The sequence below is a fragment of the Dendrobates tinctorius genome, unplaced genomic scaffold (genome assembly GCF_039654945.1).
Source record: "Dendrobates tinctorius isolate UK_male_01 unplaced genomic scaffold, ASM3965494v1 ptg000056l, whole genome shotgun sequence".
Classification (NCBI taxonomy): Eukaryota; Metazoa; Chordata; class Amphibia; order Anura; family Dendrobatidae; genus Dendrobates; species Dendrobates tinctorius.
The window spans coordinates 21300125-21317261 of record NW_027361724.1 but is presented as its reverse complement, the minus strand read 5'-3'; the positions used below and the strand labels follow the sequence as shown (position 1 = coordinate 21317261).

The following is a 17137-nucleotide window of genomic DNA, read 5'->3' as shown; positions in this document are numbered from 1 at the left end:
TATGTGGAGCCATTGTACTGTATTGAGGACTTTATGTGCCCGTTATACTGTATGGAGGGCTGTGTGGGGATTACAGCTGGGGAATCATACTGTGATATGGTCACCATTTTTTGCTGGGGGTACTGGGGGAGGGTACAGCAGTAGGGTCATCATACTATGTGTGTGGAGGACTTCACTGCGATGTACTGTGTTTAGGGGCACTATTGTTTACATCGTACATTATCATCTGTTTCATTCAAGGTTTTTTTTTCATCCATGCAGACAAGGACAGGGATCGGGAGCTAGCATACCAGGATAGGGATGAGGAGCCATGCATACCAGGTTAGGTATGAGGAGACATGGATACCAGGATGGGGATAAGGAGCCCTGCAGACATTAGGATACAATGCATACCCGGCTTATACTCGAGTCAATAAGTTTTCCCAGTTTTCTGTGTCAAAATAAGCTACATATGTAAATTAGGCCATATGCTTTTAAGTGCTGTTACATAACATATTATATTATTCCACTATAATTCCAAAAGTTAATTGTTTTATTTGATAAGGAAAAACTTCCTCAACTGTAGACTTTTTTTTTTTTTTTTTTTTTTAACAAATATCAAGGATGGCCTGCAACTTTCTGCAAAATTTTAACTTTGGCCCTCTGTGTATTTAAGTTTGATATCTCTGCCTTAAAGGGTTTGTTCTCATCATGATAAATCCTCTCCATTCTCAAGAACAGACCTTCACTACAATTGGTGGCTAGTATCTTAGGGTTGGAGTGCAGCGCTTACAAGCTCTTTGATATTGACTCTATAGCGCGCTAATGTGCGAGTTGTCTTTCTAATCCAAAACCTTAGTATTCAGGGCACTTTGCGAAAAATAAGTTGGTTTTGGATTGCAGTTTGGGCACTCTGTCTCTAAAAGGTTCGCCATCACTGTCCTAAGTCATATTGCAAGGCTTGTTAAAGAGTTGATATTGGCTTTTAGGATTACTGCTTCCAACAAGTGGCGCTAGAGTTCTGATTTTCTTCCTCTCTGAAGAGACAATTTGCTGATGTAGCTTGTTTCTTTCAGGCAAAACATTGCTTAAAACTAGGCAGGGAAATGTTTTGCCTCACAAACAGAATAAGCTGTGATCCCATGCTTTCCTGTCTGTATACTTTCTTTTGTGTTCTCCCCTGCCCAGGAGCTGTGGTATGATCAGACCATGTTCCTGCACGGTCAGACAGAACCATTGCACAGTACAAAGCAGGGGCACAGTTATAAGATTACTAGCTGAAGCGCCCAGCATTGCCTGGGCATACTAACTAACTGTGGTTAGTTATAACAAATTATAATGATTATCCTCCATCCCATAGTCCAGTGCCCATATACCCATCACACTTTTCCATCCCATAGTCCCATGCCCATAAACCCATCCGCCATCCCATAGTCCCATGCCCATACACCCATCATACATATCCTCCATCCCATAGTCCCATGCCCATATACCCATCATACATATCCTCCATCCCATAGTCCCGTGCTCATATACTCATCTGCCATCCCATAGTCCCATGCCCATATACCCATCATACATATCCTCCATCCCATAGTCCCATACCGATCATACATATCCGCCATACCATAGTCCTGTACCCATATACCCATCACACATCCGCCATCCCATAGTCCCGTGACCATATGCCCATCATACATATCCCTCCATCCCATAGTCCAGTGCCCATATACCCATCACACATCCTTCATCCCATAGTCCTGTGCCCATATACCTAACATGGCAACCTTTATGACATCGTTGACATGGCAACCTATTATGACATCATAGTCACCATGGGAACCATTATGACATCATCAACATGACAACCTATTATGACATCATTGCAGCCATGGCAGCCATTCTGAGATCATCTTCGCCATGGCAACCTATTATGACATAACTGTCACCAATGCAACCTATTATGACATAACCGTCACCAATGCAACCTATTATGACATCAGCGCCGCCATGGCAACCATTATGACATCATGATGTGGGGCAGAGCTTGACAAACACACAATCAGCTTTATATATATATATATATATATATATATATATATATATATATATATATATAAATAAGATTATCTCAGCACAGGAACGTTTTTAATTAACACATCCAATCATGGAACTTATTTTTATTCCAAGATGTAAAAATTAAATATATATTTTGTTTGGGGGGAAAACCCCCTTTAAGGAGACTCACAAGGGGAAGGGTTGAGGATTTTGCCCACTTTGCTAAAAAGCCTATTTACATATATGGAAGAGGGAGCAATATCTAAGTTATAGAGAGTGGTGTAGGAACAAAAATATAATGCCCATATTCAGGAATACTGCAACATTTATAGCAGATAAGAAAAAAATATTTATGGAAAGTGACAGGTCCTTTTTTATTACTTTCCTAGCGAGTGGATTAATAATACATCACACATTTGGGTCCAGTATATGGACACACATTGCTTAGGAGATGTCAGTTGAGTTGCACAGCCAGGATCCGCCTGCAACAGTAGTGACCGGAGCGTTCTCTGATTTCTGCTGTTTAATGGCAACATCTAAATAATGAAATACTGACAGCAGAATATAAAGACCAAGATTGCAGGTGCATGCAAGCCTCGGCTCCCATCAGCCCCATGTGACATGATTGTGGAGAGTCAATGTGACGCCATAGCAGCCGGGTGCCTATTATCTTAATCTTCCCGTGACCCCCACACTGTGGCTGAACGTTATAGGACAATGTCATTTTAATTATGTACTGCAACAATACAGCAGAATTGAAGTATATAAAAGAAATGATCAAACGATCGCAGGTTGAAGTCCCCAAGACTTTTATTGCCATGAAAAAAGAAGCCTTCACACTGAACCATTAAAGGAGGAGGAAAAGTTACGGGTCTCAGAAACAAACTTGTCTGTCAAATTCCTCCCCACAAAAAAAAAATAAAAAAAAATCATAATACTGATCCAGAAAGTCAAGTTGCCAGGTCAATCTTACTGCACAATGAACAAACCCCATAACGTCGAAATCACGGTTTTTGGGGGTTTTGCCATTTCCCCGCATTTGCTTTTTACCCCCATTTTTCAGTACATAATGTGGTAAAATAGATAGTGTCATTAAAAACTAGTAATTGTCCTGCAAAAACAAACCCTCATAATTCTAAGTTAAACAGAAAAGTAATAATGCTGTGTTTCTTGTAAGAAGCGTTGGAAAAAGGAACCAGAAATAAATAACATGAATTGCCCGGTCATGAAGAGGTTAAATATATACTAGGATTTTATCTTCACTCTGTTTCGGATACATAACCCATGGAGTGCTACATGATTGATTTTTTTTTTAATTCCTAGGCACTGTACCTTTTTACTGTTATTCCTCCTATAAAATTCATGAAAACAATAAAATCGACAATGAGGCTGTTCTGTTCAGGGTGTGTCCCTACACCTTGGACATCATTTTACCATTGCTGAAAGTCTCAAATGAACATGTCTCTTTCAGAAAGGGAATGAAACTCAGTTGCCACGTTATCCATACATTTCTAGGAGGAACAACAAAGAAACAACTCAATGCGCAGTTCTTAAAAAAATGCCCCAGAACTGTTATATCATGGGGAACACGAGAATATACGGTAAGTAGTTACCAAGACAGGCATTTCAGGAAAGACGATAGATATGTTTTTATAAAGTCACGCTACATTTACAGAGTGCAATTTTGCCACTTGGTCCACAAAGTAACCATTCCTATGGCTGCTCACAGAGAAAGACCATTTTAGGCTGTGTGCCCACGTTGCGATTTTTAAGCGTTTTTGCCGCGATTTTCGGCGCGAAAACGCTGCAAAAATGTTTAAAAATCGTGTACAGAATGCCCCCCATGCATTCCTATGGCATTCCGCACATGCTGTGCTAATGCTGCACTTTTTTTCTGCGGCGGAATCGCATCGCGGAAAAAAATTGCAGCATGACCATTCTTTTGTGCGGAATCGCAAAGAATTGCCGCGATTCCGCACCCATAGGAATGCATGAGAATCGCTTACTTCCCGCATGTGGCTATGTCCACCATGCGGGAAGTTAAGCGTCTCATGTGCGGTTGGTACCCACGGTGTGGAGGAGAGGAGACTGTCCTCCAGGCCCTGGGTACTATACCCCTGTAAAAAAAAGAACTCAAAAATAACAAATCGGGGTATATTTACCTTCCGATGTCCCGCGCTGCCATCCTGGGCCACAGCGTTCCCAGTAATGCCTTGCGGGAAGGTCCTGTGATGACGTGGTCTCGTGAGATCGCTATAGTAACGCGAGACCAACGTCATCACAGGTCTCGCAAGGCATTACTGGGAACGCTGAGGCCCGGGATGGCAGCGCGGGATGTCGGAAGGTAAATATACCCCGATTTTTTATTTTTTTTTATCATTTTTAACATTTTATCTTTTACTATTGAAGCCGCATAGGCGGCCTCAATAGTAAAAAGCTGCTCACACTTGTCAAACACTATGTTTGACGAGTTTGACCAACCTGTCACTTTCCAAGCGATGCTTCAAATCGCTTGGAAAGCGCTTGAGAAAATCGCGGTGAAATCGCGCTGAAAAAAACGCGCGATTTCTGGGAAGGAGTCCGGTTTTTAGTGTGCGTTTTAACACGCAACGTGGGCACATAGCCTTAAAGGGAATCTGTCAGCAGATTTTAGTTATTTAATCTGAGAGCAGCATAACGTTTAGTCAAAGAGACTGATTCCAGGGATATGCCACTTATTTGGCCTTGTGCTGTAGTTTCAATACAATCAGTGTTTTATCAGCAGAATATTATTACTGCAGGACTAGGTGTTGCAGGCAAGCCAGTCCAACTTATCTGCATAACCCGCACCCACCACGGCTTGGCACCTTGCTGACAATGTACACAAGACAATCAGTGGTGTGGGCGAGGTTATAAGCACTGCTAAATCAACAATGAAAACTGAACCAAGCAGGCCAGTAAGTGACATCACTGGAATCAGGCTCTCCGCTTCTACATCATACTACTCTTGGGATTCTATAGCAAAAACCTGCCGACAAATTCTTTTTAATAGCAGCAATCAAGTTAAGAGTCTACTATGTGGATGAAGAAGAAAGCTCCTCACTCTTTTCACTATGAGAAGGGCATAGGGAGGCTAGCCCTAAAGAATACATCAGACTGCTGAGATGGCATTATTGTTGCTAATAGTCGAACAGTACAATATTTTTTGTGCTATTTGAAGGACTTAAGAAAGTGAAACGGTCTCCTTAATGTGCTACCCTAAGGGTGTGTGCACACGTAAGCGGTTTTTTCGCGTTTAAGCGTTTTTACAGGCAAAAACGCTTAGAAGAAGCATCCCACTCATTTGAATGAATTCCGCACTTTTTGTGCATATTGATGTGGTTTTTTCCGCGCAAAAACGCATCGCGGTAAAAAAATGCAGCATGCTCATTAATTTTGTGGAAAAATCCGCATTTCTAACTATATTCTATGAGACTGGGGACGCTCCGGAAAAAAACGCGCAAAAACGCGCGTTTTCTGGGAAGGAGTCCCTTTTTTTGTCAGGAATTTTCTGTATACGTTGGTACATAGCCTAAGGGTATGTGCACACGTTGCAGATTGCGGTGCGGAATTTTCCGCGCGGAATCTGCATCTCTTGGCAGAATCCGAAGGTCAAAATCCAAGCATTTTTTAAGCTGATTTCCTGCAGATTTATTGCAGATTTGGCATGCGTTTTTACACCTGCAGATTTCTATAATGGAATGGGTGTAAAAACGCTGCGGAATCCGCACAAAGAATTGACATGCTGCGTACAGCCATTTTTTTTTCACATAGGTTATCATTGCACTGCAAATCACTTGCGGATCCGCAGCGGCAAATCCGCAATGTGTGCACATACTCTAAAGGTACCCACGTTCATTCAGCCAACAGCTGTTCTTCCGGAGTTTGCATCGGCCAAGCAAAAAGTGGCTACTAGACTCCTCAGACAGCAGCTGGGCTCCCGTGGGAGCAAAAATTGGAATTCAACTTGCCTGTTCCTTCTTTCTCCAAGGGATAACCCCATAAACACATGAGTTAGCTGGGCCCACTAAAATCAAAGGATCCAATAAACTTTAAGGCTGTGTGCCCACGATGCGATTTTTAAGCGTTTTTGCTGCGATTTTCGGCGCGAAATCGCTGCGAAAACGTTTAAAAATCGGCGGAATCGCATCGCGGAAAAAATCGCAGCATGCTCATTCTTTTGTGCGGAATCGCAAAGAATTGCTGCGATTCCGCACCCATAGGAATGCATGAGAATCGCTTACTTCCCGTATGTGGCTATGCCCACCATGCGGGAAGTTAAGCGTCTCATGTGCGGTTGGTACCCACGGTGTGGAGGAGAGGAGACTGTCCTCCAGGCCCTGGGTACCATACCCCTGTGAAAAAAAGAATAAAAAAATCGGGGTATATTTACCTTCCGACGTCCCGCGCTGCATTCCCGGCCTAAGCGTTCCCAGTAATGCCTTGCGGCAAAGGTCCTGTGATGACGTAGTCTCTCGTGACTCTAGCGGTCTCGCGAGATTGCTACAGTAACGCGAGACCAACGTCATCACAGGTCTCGCAAGGCATCGCTGGGAACGCTGAGGCCCGGGAATGCAGCGCGGGATGTCGGAAGGTAAATATACCCCGATTTTTAATTTTTTTTATCTTTTTCTATTGAGGCCGCATAGGCGGCCTCAATAGTAAAAATCTGCTCACACTTGTCAAACACTATGTCTGACGAGTGTGACCAACCTGTCAATCACTTTCCAAGCGATGCTTCAAATCGCTTGGAAAGTGCTTGAGAAAATTGCGGCAAAATGGCACGGAAAAAAACGCGCCATTTCTGGGAAGGAGTCCGGTTTTCACTGTGCGTTTTAAAACACTGCGTGGGCACATAGCCTCAGAATCGCTTATTTTTGGTTTCTCTCATACACGTGTGTATTAATATATTGCTGAAAGTATTTTCAAACAAAATGTTTTGCCCAAAATTAACAAAAAAGCCCAAGGATGAAAGGAAAGCTTTAATTCTTGTTTGTTGCAAAGTTGCTTGCAAGTTGTCATGACTGTAAAGTACTACGTTAGATTCTTGCATGTTTTATATTTTCCACATAAAGGAAATATTTTACCAAAGCATCTACTCACAGTTTTTCACATGGTGCTAATGCTTTTCCATTTGCCTAAAACCAGATGTTTGGTTTCTTTAGTTCTAGTGATTGTAATACAGGCATAAGGGGCATGTGTGAACTCTGCCCAACGTGTGCGGTACTTCTAAGGAGTGCGAGTTAATGCTATAGAAGAAGGCACTTCTATGCAAACTTATGGGAAAAGGACTAGGTGTGTGTGTTCTGGAAATATATATGTATGAAAGCATAATAGAATGTTGATTTTTAATTTTCTGGTGTGTATGTGAATGTTCCAAAAATCCAAGGAAGGGTAATTTTGGTTAACAAAGTTTATGTATTAAAATAAAAACCGTGTACACATCTGTGGCCTCCTAGCTATGCACATCACAAGTACAAGGCCATGTTTTACCAGATATTTGGTAATGTCTATGTGATCCCTGATGTTGGATCCATATCTGTGGATAGCCTTAGATGGTCGGCTGATGTCCAGTAATCATCCGTTAGAAAACGGATTCAGTAGCAATCGGTTGACAAAAAATTATGTGGACAAAACTATTTTGTTAAGCTAAAAAAACCTGTTTTCAATTGGATTTTTTTTTTTTTAACATTGAACTCTATGGAAGCGGGTCCGTTAAATAGCCATCAGCGTTTCTTCCATTTCAAACTGATCCAGTAGGCAAAAAACAAATCCTTTTCAATTGAAAGAAAAACTTATGGCTATTTAATGGACCCGCTTCCATAGACTTCAATGAAAAAAAAAAAAAAAGATCCAGTTGAAATCCGTTTTTTTTATTTTAGCAGGACAAAAAAGTTGTGTCCACGCAACTTTTTGTCAAAGGATTGTTGCTGGATCCGTTTGTAACGCATGATTATAGGACATGTGACCATGGCCTAATGTGTATTGGGATCTCCTGACGACTCCTTGATAGATTATGTCAGAGAAGATAAGGATCGAGCAGTTAGAATCAATCACCCAATACTTTCTTTTCAGAGGCTTACTCCACTCTCCCCATAGAGAACACAGGAACGGTTGGCCGAGAGACACAGTCGTTGGCCGACAGTGACCGGACGTTGGCCGACAGAGACCGACGTTGGCCGACAGAGACCGACGTTGGCCGACAGAGACCGACGTTGGCCGACAGAGACCGACGTTGGCCGACAGAGACCGACGTTGGCCAAACTACTTAAGGTGAAGCTGCACTCAGTCACTTTAAATCTTGCACTGTATCTGCTAAACCTATGTTGTCAGTCACAATTAGTTTGTACTTAACCGTATTCACATGTATAGGATGGATTTATACAGTTGTGGCCAAAAGTATTGACACCCCTGCAATTCTGTCAGATAATTCTCAGTTTCTTCCTGAAAATGATTGCAAACACATTCTTTAGTATTATCTTCATTTAATTTGTCTTAAATGAAAAAAACAAAAAAAGAGAATGAAGCAAAAAGCAAAACATTGATCATTTCACACAAAACTCCAAAAATGGGCCAGACAAAAGTATTGGCACCCTCAACCTAATACTTGGTTGCACAACCTTTAGCCAAAATAACTGCGACCAACCGCTTCCGGTAACCATCAATTAGTTTCTTACAAAGCTCTGCTGGAATTTTAGACCATTCTTCTTTGGCAAACTACTCCAGGTCCCTGATATTTGAAGGGTGCCTTCTCCAAACTGCCATTTTCAGATCTCTCCACAGGTTTTCTATGGGATTCAGGTCTGGACTCATTGCTGGCCACCTTAGAAGTCTCCAGTGCTTTCTCTCAAACCATTTTCTAGTGCTTTTTGAAGTGTGTGTTTGGGTCATTGTCCTGCTGGAAGACCCATGACCTCTGAGGGAGACCCAGCTTTCTCACACTGGGCCCTACATTATGCTGCAAAATTTGTTGGTAGTCTTCAGACTTCATAATGCCATGCACAAGGTCAAGCAGTCCAGTGCCAGAGGCAGCAAAGCAACCCCAAAACATCAGGGAACCTCCGCCATGTTTGACTGTTCTTTTCTTTGAATGCCTCTTTTTTTCTCCTGTAAACTCTATGTTGATGCCTTTGCCCCAAATTTGTGTCTCATCTGACCAGAGAACATTCTTCCAAAATGTTTTAGGCTTTTTCAGGTAAGTTTTGGCAAACTCCAGCCTGGCTTTTTTATGTCTCAGGGTAAGAAGTGGGGTCTTCCACCATACAGTCCCTTTTCATTCAGATGCCGACGGATAGTACGGGTTGACACTGCTGTACCCTCGGACTGCAGGGCAGCTTGAACTTGTTTGGATGTTAGTCGAGGTTCTTTATCCAACATCCGCACAATCTTGCATTGAAATCTCTTGTCAATTTTTCTTTTCCGTCCACATCTAGGGAGGTTAGCCACAGTGCCATGGGCTTTAAACTTCTTGATGACACTGCGCACGGTAGACACAGGAACATTCAGGTCTTTGGAGATGGACTTGTAGCCTTGAGATTGCTCATGCTTCCTCACAATTTGGTTTCTCAAGTCCTCAGACAGTTCTTTGGTCTTCTTTCTTTTCTCCATGCTCAGTGTGGTACACACAAGGACACAGGACAAAGGTTGAGTCAACTTTAATCCATGTCAACTGGCTGCAAGTGTGATTTAGTTATTACCAACACCTGTTAGGTGCCACAGGTAAGTTACAGGTGCTGTTAATTACACAAATTAGAGAAGCATCACATGATTTTTCGAACAGTGCCAATACTTTTGTCCACCCTCTTTTTTACAGTCATATGTTAAAGTTTGGGCACCCCTATTAATGTTAACCTTTCTTCTTTATAACAACTTTGGTTTTTGCAACAGCTATTTCAGTTTCATATATCTAATAACTGATGGACTCAGTTATATTTCTGGATTCAAATGAGGTTTATTGTACTAACAGAAAATGTGCAATCTGCATTTTAACAAAATTTGACCGGTGCAAAAGTATGGGCACCTCAACATAAAAGTGACATTAATATTTTGTAGATCCTCCTTTCGCAAAAATAACAACCTCTAGTCGCTTCCTGTAGCTATTAATGAGTTCCTGGATCCTGGATGAAGGTATTTGTGACCATTCCTGTTTACAAAACAATTCCAGTTCAGTTAAGTTTGATGGTCGCCGAGCATGGACAGCCCGCTTCAAATCATCCCACAGATGTTCAATGATATTCAGGTCTGGGGACTGGGATGGCCATTCCAGAACATTGTAATTGTTCCTCTGCATGAATACCTGAGTAGATTTGGAGCGGTGTTTTGGATCATTGTCTTGCTGACATATCCATCCCCTGCGAAACTTCAACTTCGTCACTGATTCTTGCACATTATTGTCAAGAATCTGCTGATACTGAGTTGAATCCATGCGACCCTCAACTTTAACAAGATTCCCAGTGCCGGCATTGGCCACACAGCCCCAAAGCATGATGGAACCTCCACCAAATTTTACTGTGGGTAGCAAGTGTTTTTCTTGGAATGCTGTGTTTTTTTAGCCTCCATGCATAACGCCTTTTTGTATGACCAAACAACGCAATCTTTGTTTCATCAGTCCACAGGACCTTCTTCCAAAATGTAACTGGCTTGTCCAAATGTGCTTTTGCATACCTCAGGTGACTCTGTTTGTGGCGTGCTTGCAGAAACGGCTTCTTTCGCATCACTCTCCCATACAGCTTCTCCTTGTGCAAAGTGCGCTGTATTGTTGACCGATGCACAGTGACACCATCTGCAGCAAGATGATGCTGCAGGTCTTTGGAGGTGGTCTGTGGATTGTCCTTGACTGTTCTCACCATTCTTCTTCTCTGCCTTTCTGATATTTTTCTTGGCCTGCCACTTCTGGGCTTAACAAGAACTGTACCTGTGTTCGTCCATTTCCTTACTATGTTCCTCACAGTGGAAACTGACAGGTGAAATCTCTGAGACAACTTTTTGAATCCTTCCCCTGAAAAGCTATGTTGAATAATCTTTGTTTTCAGATCATTTGAGAGTTGTTTTGAGGAGCCCATGATGCCACTCTTCATAGGAGAACTACTTGCAAGGGGCCACCTTAAATACCTTTTCTCATGATTTGATACACCTGGCTATGAAGTTCAAAGCTCAATGAGGTTACAAAACCAATTTAGTGCTTCAGGAAGTCAGTAAAAAGTAGTTAGGAGTGTTCAAATCAAGAAAATGATAAGGGTGCCCATACTTTTGCACCGGTCAAATTTTGTTTAAATGCAGATTGCACATTTTCTATTAGTACAATAAACCTCATTTGAATCCAGAAATATAACTGAGTCCATCAGTTATTAGATATATGAAACTGAAATAGCTGTTGCAAAAACCAAAATTGTTATAAAGAAAAAAGGTTAACATCAATAGGGGTGCCCAAACTTTTACATATGACTGTATGTTTGGTGTGGAATTATATCCAATTTGGCTTTAGGACAATTCTTTTTGTGTTTTTTCATTTAAGACAAATTAAATGAAGATAATAATTAATACCAAAGAATTTGTGTTTGCAATAATTTTCAGGAAGAAACTGAGTATTATCTGACAGAATTGCAGGGGTGTCAATACTTTTGGCCACAACTGTATTTGCAAAATGCCTGAACTCAATCCTCCACATGTGAACATAACCTTCACAGGAACAATTCAATTTTAGACCCCGATACACATTAAACTTGGGTCAGTCAAACACACCAGTATCGACAGGTTCAACCAATGGTCTAATTTCTATGGGGGCGCCGGCCGATTGATGATCAAGAGAGACGTTGTAGAGATGTCAGTCAGAGGCCTTATCATAGAGAACACAGGAGAGCACGGTCAAACGAGTGCTCTCGTGTTTGGCGGAGTTGGCTGAGATGGCGATCTTTTGGCCAACAGCCATCTTATTTGTATGGCCAGCATAAGACTTTTGAATAGAAAATAGCCTTAGTTGGCTGACTGGCTTCTGTAATTTGTATAATATAAGATATAAATGCAAACACTTGAGGATTTTGTTCCAAAACGTCTAAACGTACCCGAATACAATATATGCATCGCATCAATGTAACAAGAAATCCCAGACATGAAAATTCCATCTGAACCATAAGTATATTCCTGCAAACTTCCGCACACACACACAAACCAGGCGGCACACAGAACATGACATGTGGCGCAGTGGTTTAGGAGCGCAGTCGAGCACACACACGCACTCCACATTAACTCCGGCACGCACACACAACACACATTGCATCCAGCTCACATCCCCACATTGTTCCTATCATTACATCTAATTGGTAAACATGATTGTGGAGCTGGGAGAACAGACACTTAACGAAAAGCAACAAAAAGGGAAAAAATGAAGTGAGAGAGAGTGTGCAGACCCCAGGGAATTACCAAATCAATTAACAACTAATTCAGGATGTAATTTCCGGATTGCCTCTTAGCACAAAACTGTATCTTTAATTTCTCAAGCAATAAGCATCATCCAGAGAGAGGGCTCTAACACACACTGACGCTTCAAATGAGTTTACAAGTATCTCTTTTTGATTGGCTATATAACATTATTTTCTTCACAGTTCGTTGACACTGCTGCCGAGTGCTTGGAAAGATTTAATTATACTGGTACAATCGTTAGCAGCTTTCAGTCCCATCCACAAGGACTCGTAATGAGTCTCTGTGACTCAACCAACGCTGGGTGACCAAATTATATGCGGCAAAGAGATACAATTCCGCTCCTAATGGGAAACTGTTTATGGGCCCCATTTAATAAAGATTTGTCCCAGAGGCTCTGGCGCGAGGCACTGGAAAGAAAAAAAAAAGGCGTACAAACTTCTGTCCAGAGATCTGATCTATCTCCGGTGACAGCGGGCAGGGAGTCTCTATAAAGTCCTGTATCACTGGTTTAAACTGGAGCTGTCACCAGTTTATTTTTGGGCATCTCAGATTTACGGCAGCCTATCACTTTAATTATTAATGCACTAAAATCTAGTCGTAATTCTGATTTGAGTTCTGCTACCGTTTTACAAAGCAGAGACCCTTGGGGACAGTCGGCAGAAACAGCGCCTCACAAGAAAAATAGCACATGAAACGTAGCTCAAAAATATCGATTGCGTCCCCCCGATAGCGTGCTCCAAAGACCTGCAATGCAGTGAGATGTGAGGACACATACGAGCTTGAATTGCAAGCTCTGTTCTCCAGTCCTTTGTCCGTGGATGCATTACGGAGCCAATCCAGAGGTGAGGGGGGAGCAGGCACCTCGGCAGCTGATACCTCGTGAGCCACCTCCCATCTGCCAGCAGGAGCTGCATGTCACCTTCCTTGCCTCATTTGTACCTCATTAACCGCCTCTGACTTAACAAGATTTATGCAAATGGCACCAGAGGAGCCTCTGCCTCCCACTGCAATCAGGCGTTCTCCATGTACAGCTCTCTGCAGCCAGAAGTGAGAGAAGTCGCTACAAGACACAAGTGAGGACCTTAGAAACAGCGGAATGGCGTCTAGGTTCTTAGGCTGTGTTCACATGTAGCCTTTTTCGGCTGCTTTTTTTTTTAAGCAAATAAGAAGTCGAGTTCAAGAGTGACCAACGAAAGTTCCGAAATTTCTGAAATCTCACGCACAAGCTTTATTCCCCCCCCCGACTGAAATTGAAAACTTGAAATCTGCAGCTCGTCACTTTTCGCAGCATTTTGCACCATTTTTTCACCCATAAAAAGTAGTAAGTGCAAAAAAATGCTACAAAAAAAAGCAAACAAGTTTTGCTACATTTTTGATATATAAAACAAACTTTATTAAACACGTACTGTAGACAAGTGGCACGTAATCCCATTTGTCTACAGTACAGAACGAACCTGTTTTGAACGCAGCTTTTTTACAGCCAAGAAAGCAGGTGCTGTCTTCTAAGTCCTCACCCCTCTCTCTAAATATATAATTATATGTAATGTTCCATAAACAAAAGATACATTAGACAAAACTAACAGGTTACAATATACAAAGAAGGTTTAAATGGATTATTTTTCCATTTCATTTCCAGATCTACGATGTCTATGGATGAAAGGACTTCACAGAAAGTAATTTATACATTTCATCTACTCCATTACGTGACTCCCAAGACAAGCGAGGGACGCGCATTATTGGACAGTGAGGCTTAAAGTCCCCAAAGACCGGGAACGATGTCCTTTTGGACAATAGTGAACTAGTAATCTGCTAGTAATCTATCTTCCCATAGAGGAAGAATCGCTGGTGTCCGCACATGCTGTTACTGCAATTTGCCTGTGATGTGGGATAGTCGCAGGTGACATCCGAACATGGCTGCCGCGTGTCAACTGCCCCAAAAATAATCAAAGAGATGTTATGGGGGTCTTTGCTTCTGCCACAGAAAGCTCATTGACAAATTAGTTCACAACACTAGCTGCTAAGGACGGCGTCTAATGATCAATTTATCAGCTTGAAAAACCTTTGGAAAGTTCCATGCTGTCATAATCAGTGCTCATCTATACGGTGGCATCGACCTATACAACAGAAACCTAAACTCCTGTAGAGCTCTTAAAGACTCCCTGATGTCTGCTCAGACAGGAATCACAAGTTGTATATCTGCTTTCTGCCTCGTTACGGAGCTCTCGTACTCTCTCTGGATCCACACCAAAGCCTTTCGTCCTTGTTAGGCTACCATCGGCCTCTCATGGGCTAACGTTTCCAAGCCTCTGCTCCTGCTGACTCTACCTCATCACCCCATCCTTTTCCCTCCGCGTCACCAGAAAGGATTAATTAAGCCCGTTCATTAGGGCTGTAAACGCTCACTCGGGTAATGGAGGCCTAAATGAAACTGAACCTAATCAAAAGGTACAAGTACTTCATTAGCAAATTACAAACAGGGTCTTGCAGCTGACACGTTCAGTGTGGCTAATTGCCCATCGGCCGTCAGAGGGGGGTTCAGAGTACCAGCCAAATCAAGCCCGTGCGTGGTTACCGAAGGGGGGCTCCCAATCCCCCAGCAGACAGGCGCAGAGAGGCCCAATCAAAGCTTTCTACACAAAGGCGTCACTTTGAAGCTGCCTAGGCCTGGCTGCCTCCCCCTGAACAGCTCACTTCATTAGGGCCTGTTGTCACATGGCAGATCCCCTCCCCCTCTCACACCACCTCTTTATCCTAATGATCCCATTTTAATGTGCGCAGGATTCGTGCCTAATTGATGTCAAGTGAGCAACTCTTCCACATTCGGGGAGGGGGGCATCAAACGCGGTGCAGAGAGCGGGGGGCTCGGAGACGAGACCCCGAGCGTGGGCTCCTCTAATTACACACTGGAGCCTGGCGGAGGGAGGCGGAGGCAAGGAGGAAGCTTACCTGTTTAATTGGTATTGCTCGCCCGCTGCCGATGCTGTCTGCTCTGCTCTCTAGACCTTTCTTATCTTTGTCTGGGTCGCTCCCTTTTCGAGACTGAAAAGCAAAAGTTCACATCCCGTTAAAACCACCACAAACACAGAGCGTCCGCTCTCCCGGCGTGCCTCCCGCGCCCCGTCAGCGCAGTCTGCTTCATTTAATCTGCCGTGGACACAGAAATAAGAACAGCAAGGTTAGATTGCAAGCTTCGGCAGAAAATAGTTGCCTTCCTGTACCTCTGCTACTCAGTCAGCACACTGTTCCTTAACCCTTCAGGAACATTGCATGGGTATAGTGCGAAACGCGTTTCCCATTATATTAGCAATGCATTACCTACAGGGCGGGTGATGGAGTAGATGGCGGGATATAATTATTTAGACATTTTGCTTGTATTGCAGTTTTGTAAGAATAAATCGTGCTGAGCGAGATCTCACGTCGATTCCGCAGATAACTTCATAAGCAGGTTACACATCAGAGACATGCACGGACCTACCGCAATTTGGTGAGGCGACAGCTTCATAAAAAATGGTGACCTGTTCCTAGTGGTCAACCCGTACAATATCCAGGTCACATATAAAATAATTATAGGTCAGAGAGGAATTGTAACGATAATTCTTGTGTCAATGACCATAACGACATGTAAAAATATTCTTCACGGTCCACCAGATCGAACCTTGTCTGAACTGACGCCAAAGCAGGTATAAAGGTGCTTACTGGCAATCGCTTTGCATGAAGGCAATTTGGCATCGCTGGGCCTGTTTAATGTGGTTGAAAGACGAATGCAAGCGCAGATTGATGGGGGCCATCTGCAGCCGTCTCACAAGAACATTTACAAACATGCTGATAATGATCCAATTAATATAATCCAGCACAAGTCATATGCTATGTGACTAATGTAGTCACCGATACTCCCGATCATAGATCAGGGCTACAGAATATCACTGCCGGGGTCCGATCACTGCATGCTCCCAGCATATAAACGAGATTCTGGAATTGTGCTCCAAATACGACTGCACGCTCCAATATACTCAAGGAGTATACTTTTTTTCCGATTATATATATTTTTCTCTTTTAGGCTAGTTTCACACTTGCGTAGGGCAGAGCTGTGGTGTTCCTCCGTGAAACTCCGCCCACTGCCGCACCTCTTCCATTCAGCTCCGCCTACGTCGGCATGCATCCTGCGTACCTATCTTTAACATTGGGTAAGCAGGCCATGCGAATGTATGCGGATGCCTGCGCAGAACGCAACATGTTAAATTGAAGACATACATATGTAAAGCACTCAGTTGAATCTAGGATGTATGTCTGGCATAGAAATTAGCATTTTTTTCCTGGTGTAGACGCAAAGTGTCATGTGAACAGAGGTTAAAGGGGTTGCTCCATAAACATGTATTAGATTTGTCAAATTAAAAATCAGACCAAAAGATAACTTTCATGGGATTGGATCCTCACCAATTTTCCAGCAAATCAGCATCAAGAAGTTTGGGCATATAATGTCTCAGCTCCTGTGTGATGGTCACTCATGGAGACCAAAGTTTACTACCTCTGACAGCACTGATGTGATCCTGAAATAATTACACTTATTTTTACATTTAATACGCCCTAAGGTGTGTTTATTAGGAATCCCTGATGAGGAGACCTAGCCTCACTACCCTTACACTCTTTCTCAGGGAAACATTGG

At 42.7% G+C, this 17137-nt stretch overlaps 1 protein-coding gene across 8 annotated transcripts in view; it reads right to left on the bottom strand.

Annotated features, from left to right (window-relative positions):
* The window catches only part of AGAP1 (ArfGAP with GTPase domain, ankyrin repeat and PH domain 1), a 502402-nt gene that overhangs the window by 152104 nt on the left and 333161 nt on the right, over positions 1 to 17137 (bottom strand). For all 8 annotated transcript variants that reach the window (XM_073577586.1, XM_073577587.1, XM_073577588.1 and 5 more), the window contains one exon: positions 15421 to 15513. In XM_073577586.1, the coding sequence (XP_073433687.1) occupies positions 15421 to 15513 (93 nt within the window). The remainder of the gene's footprint in view (positions 1 to 15420; positions 15514 to 17137) is intronic.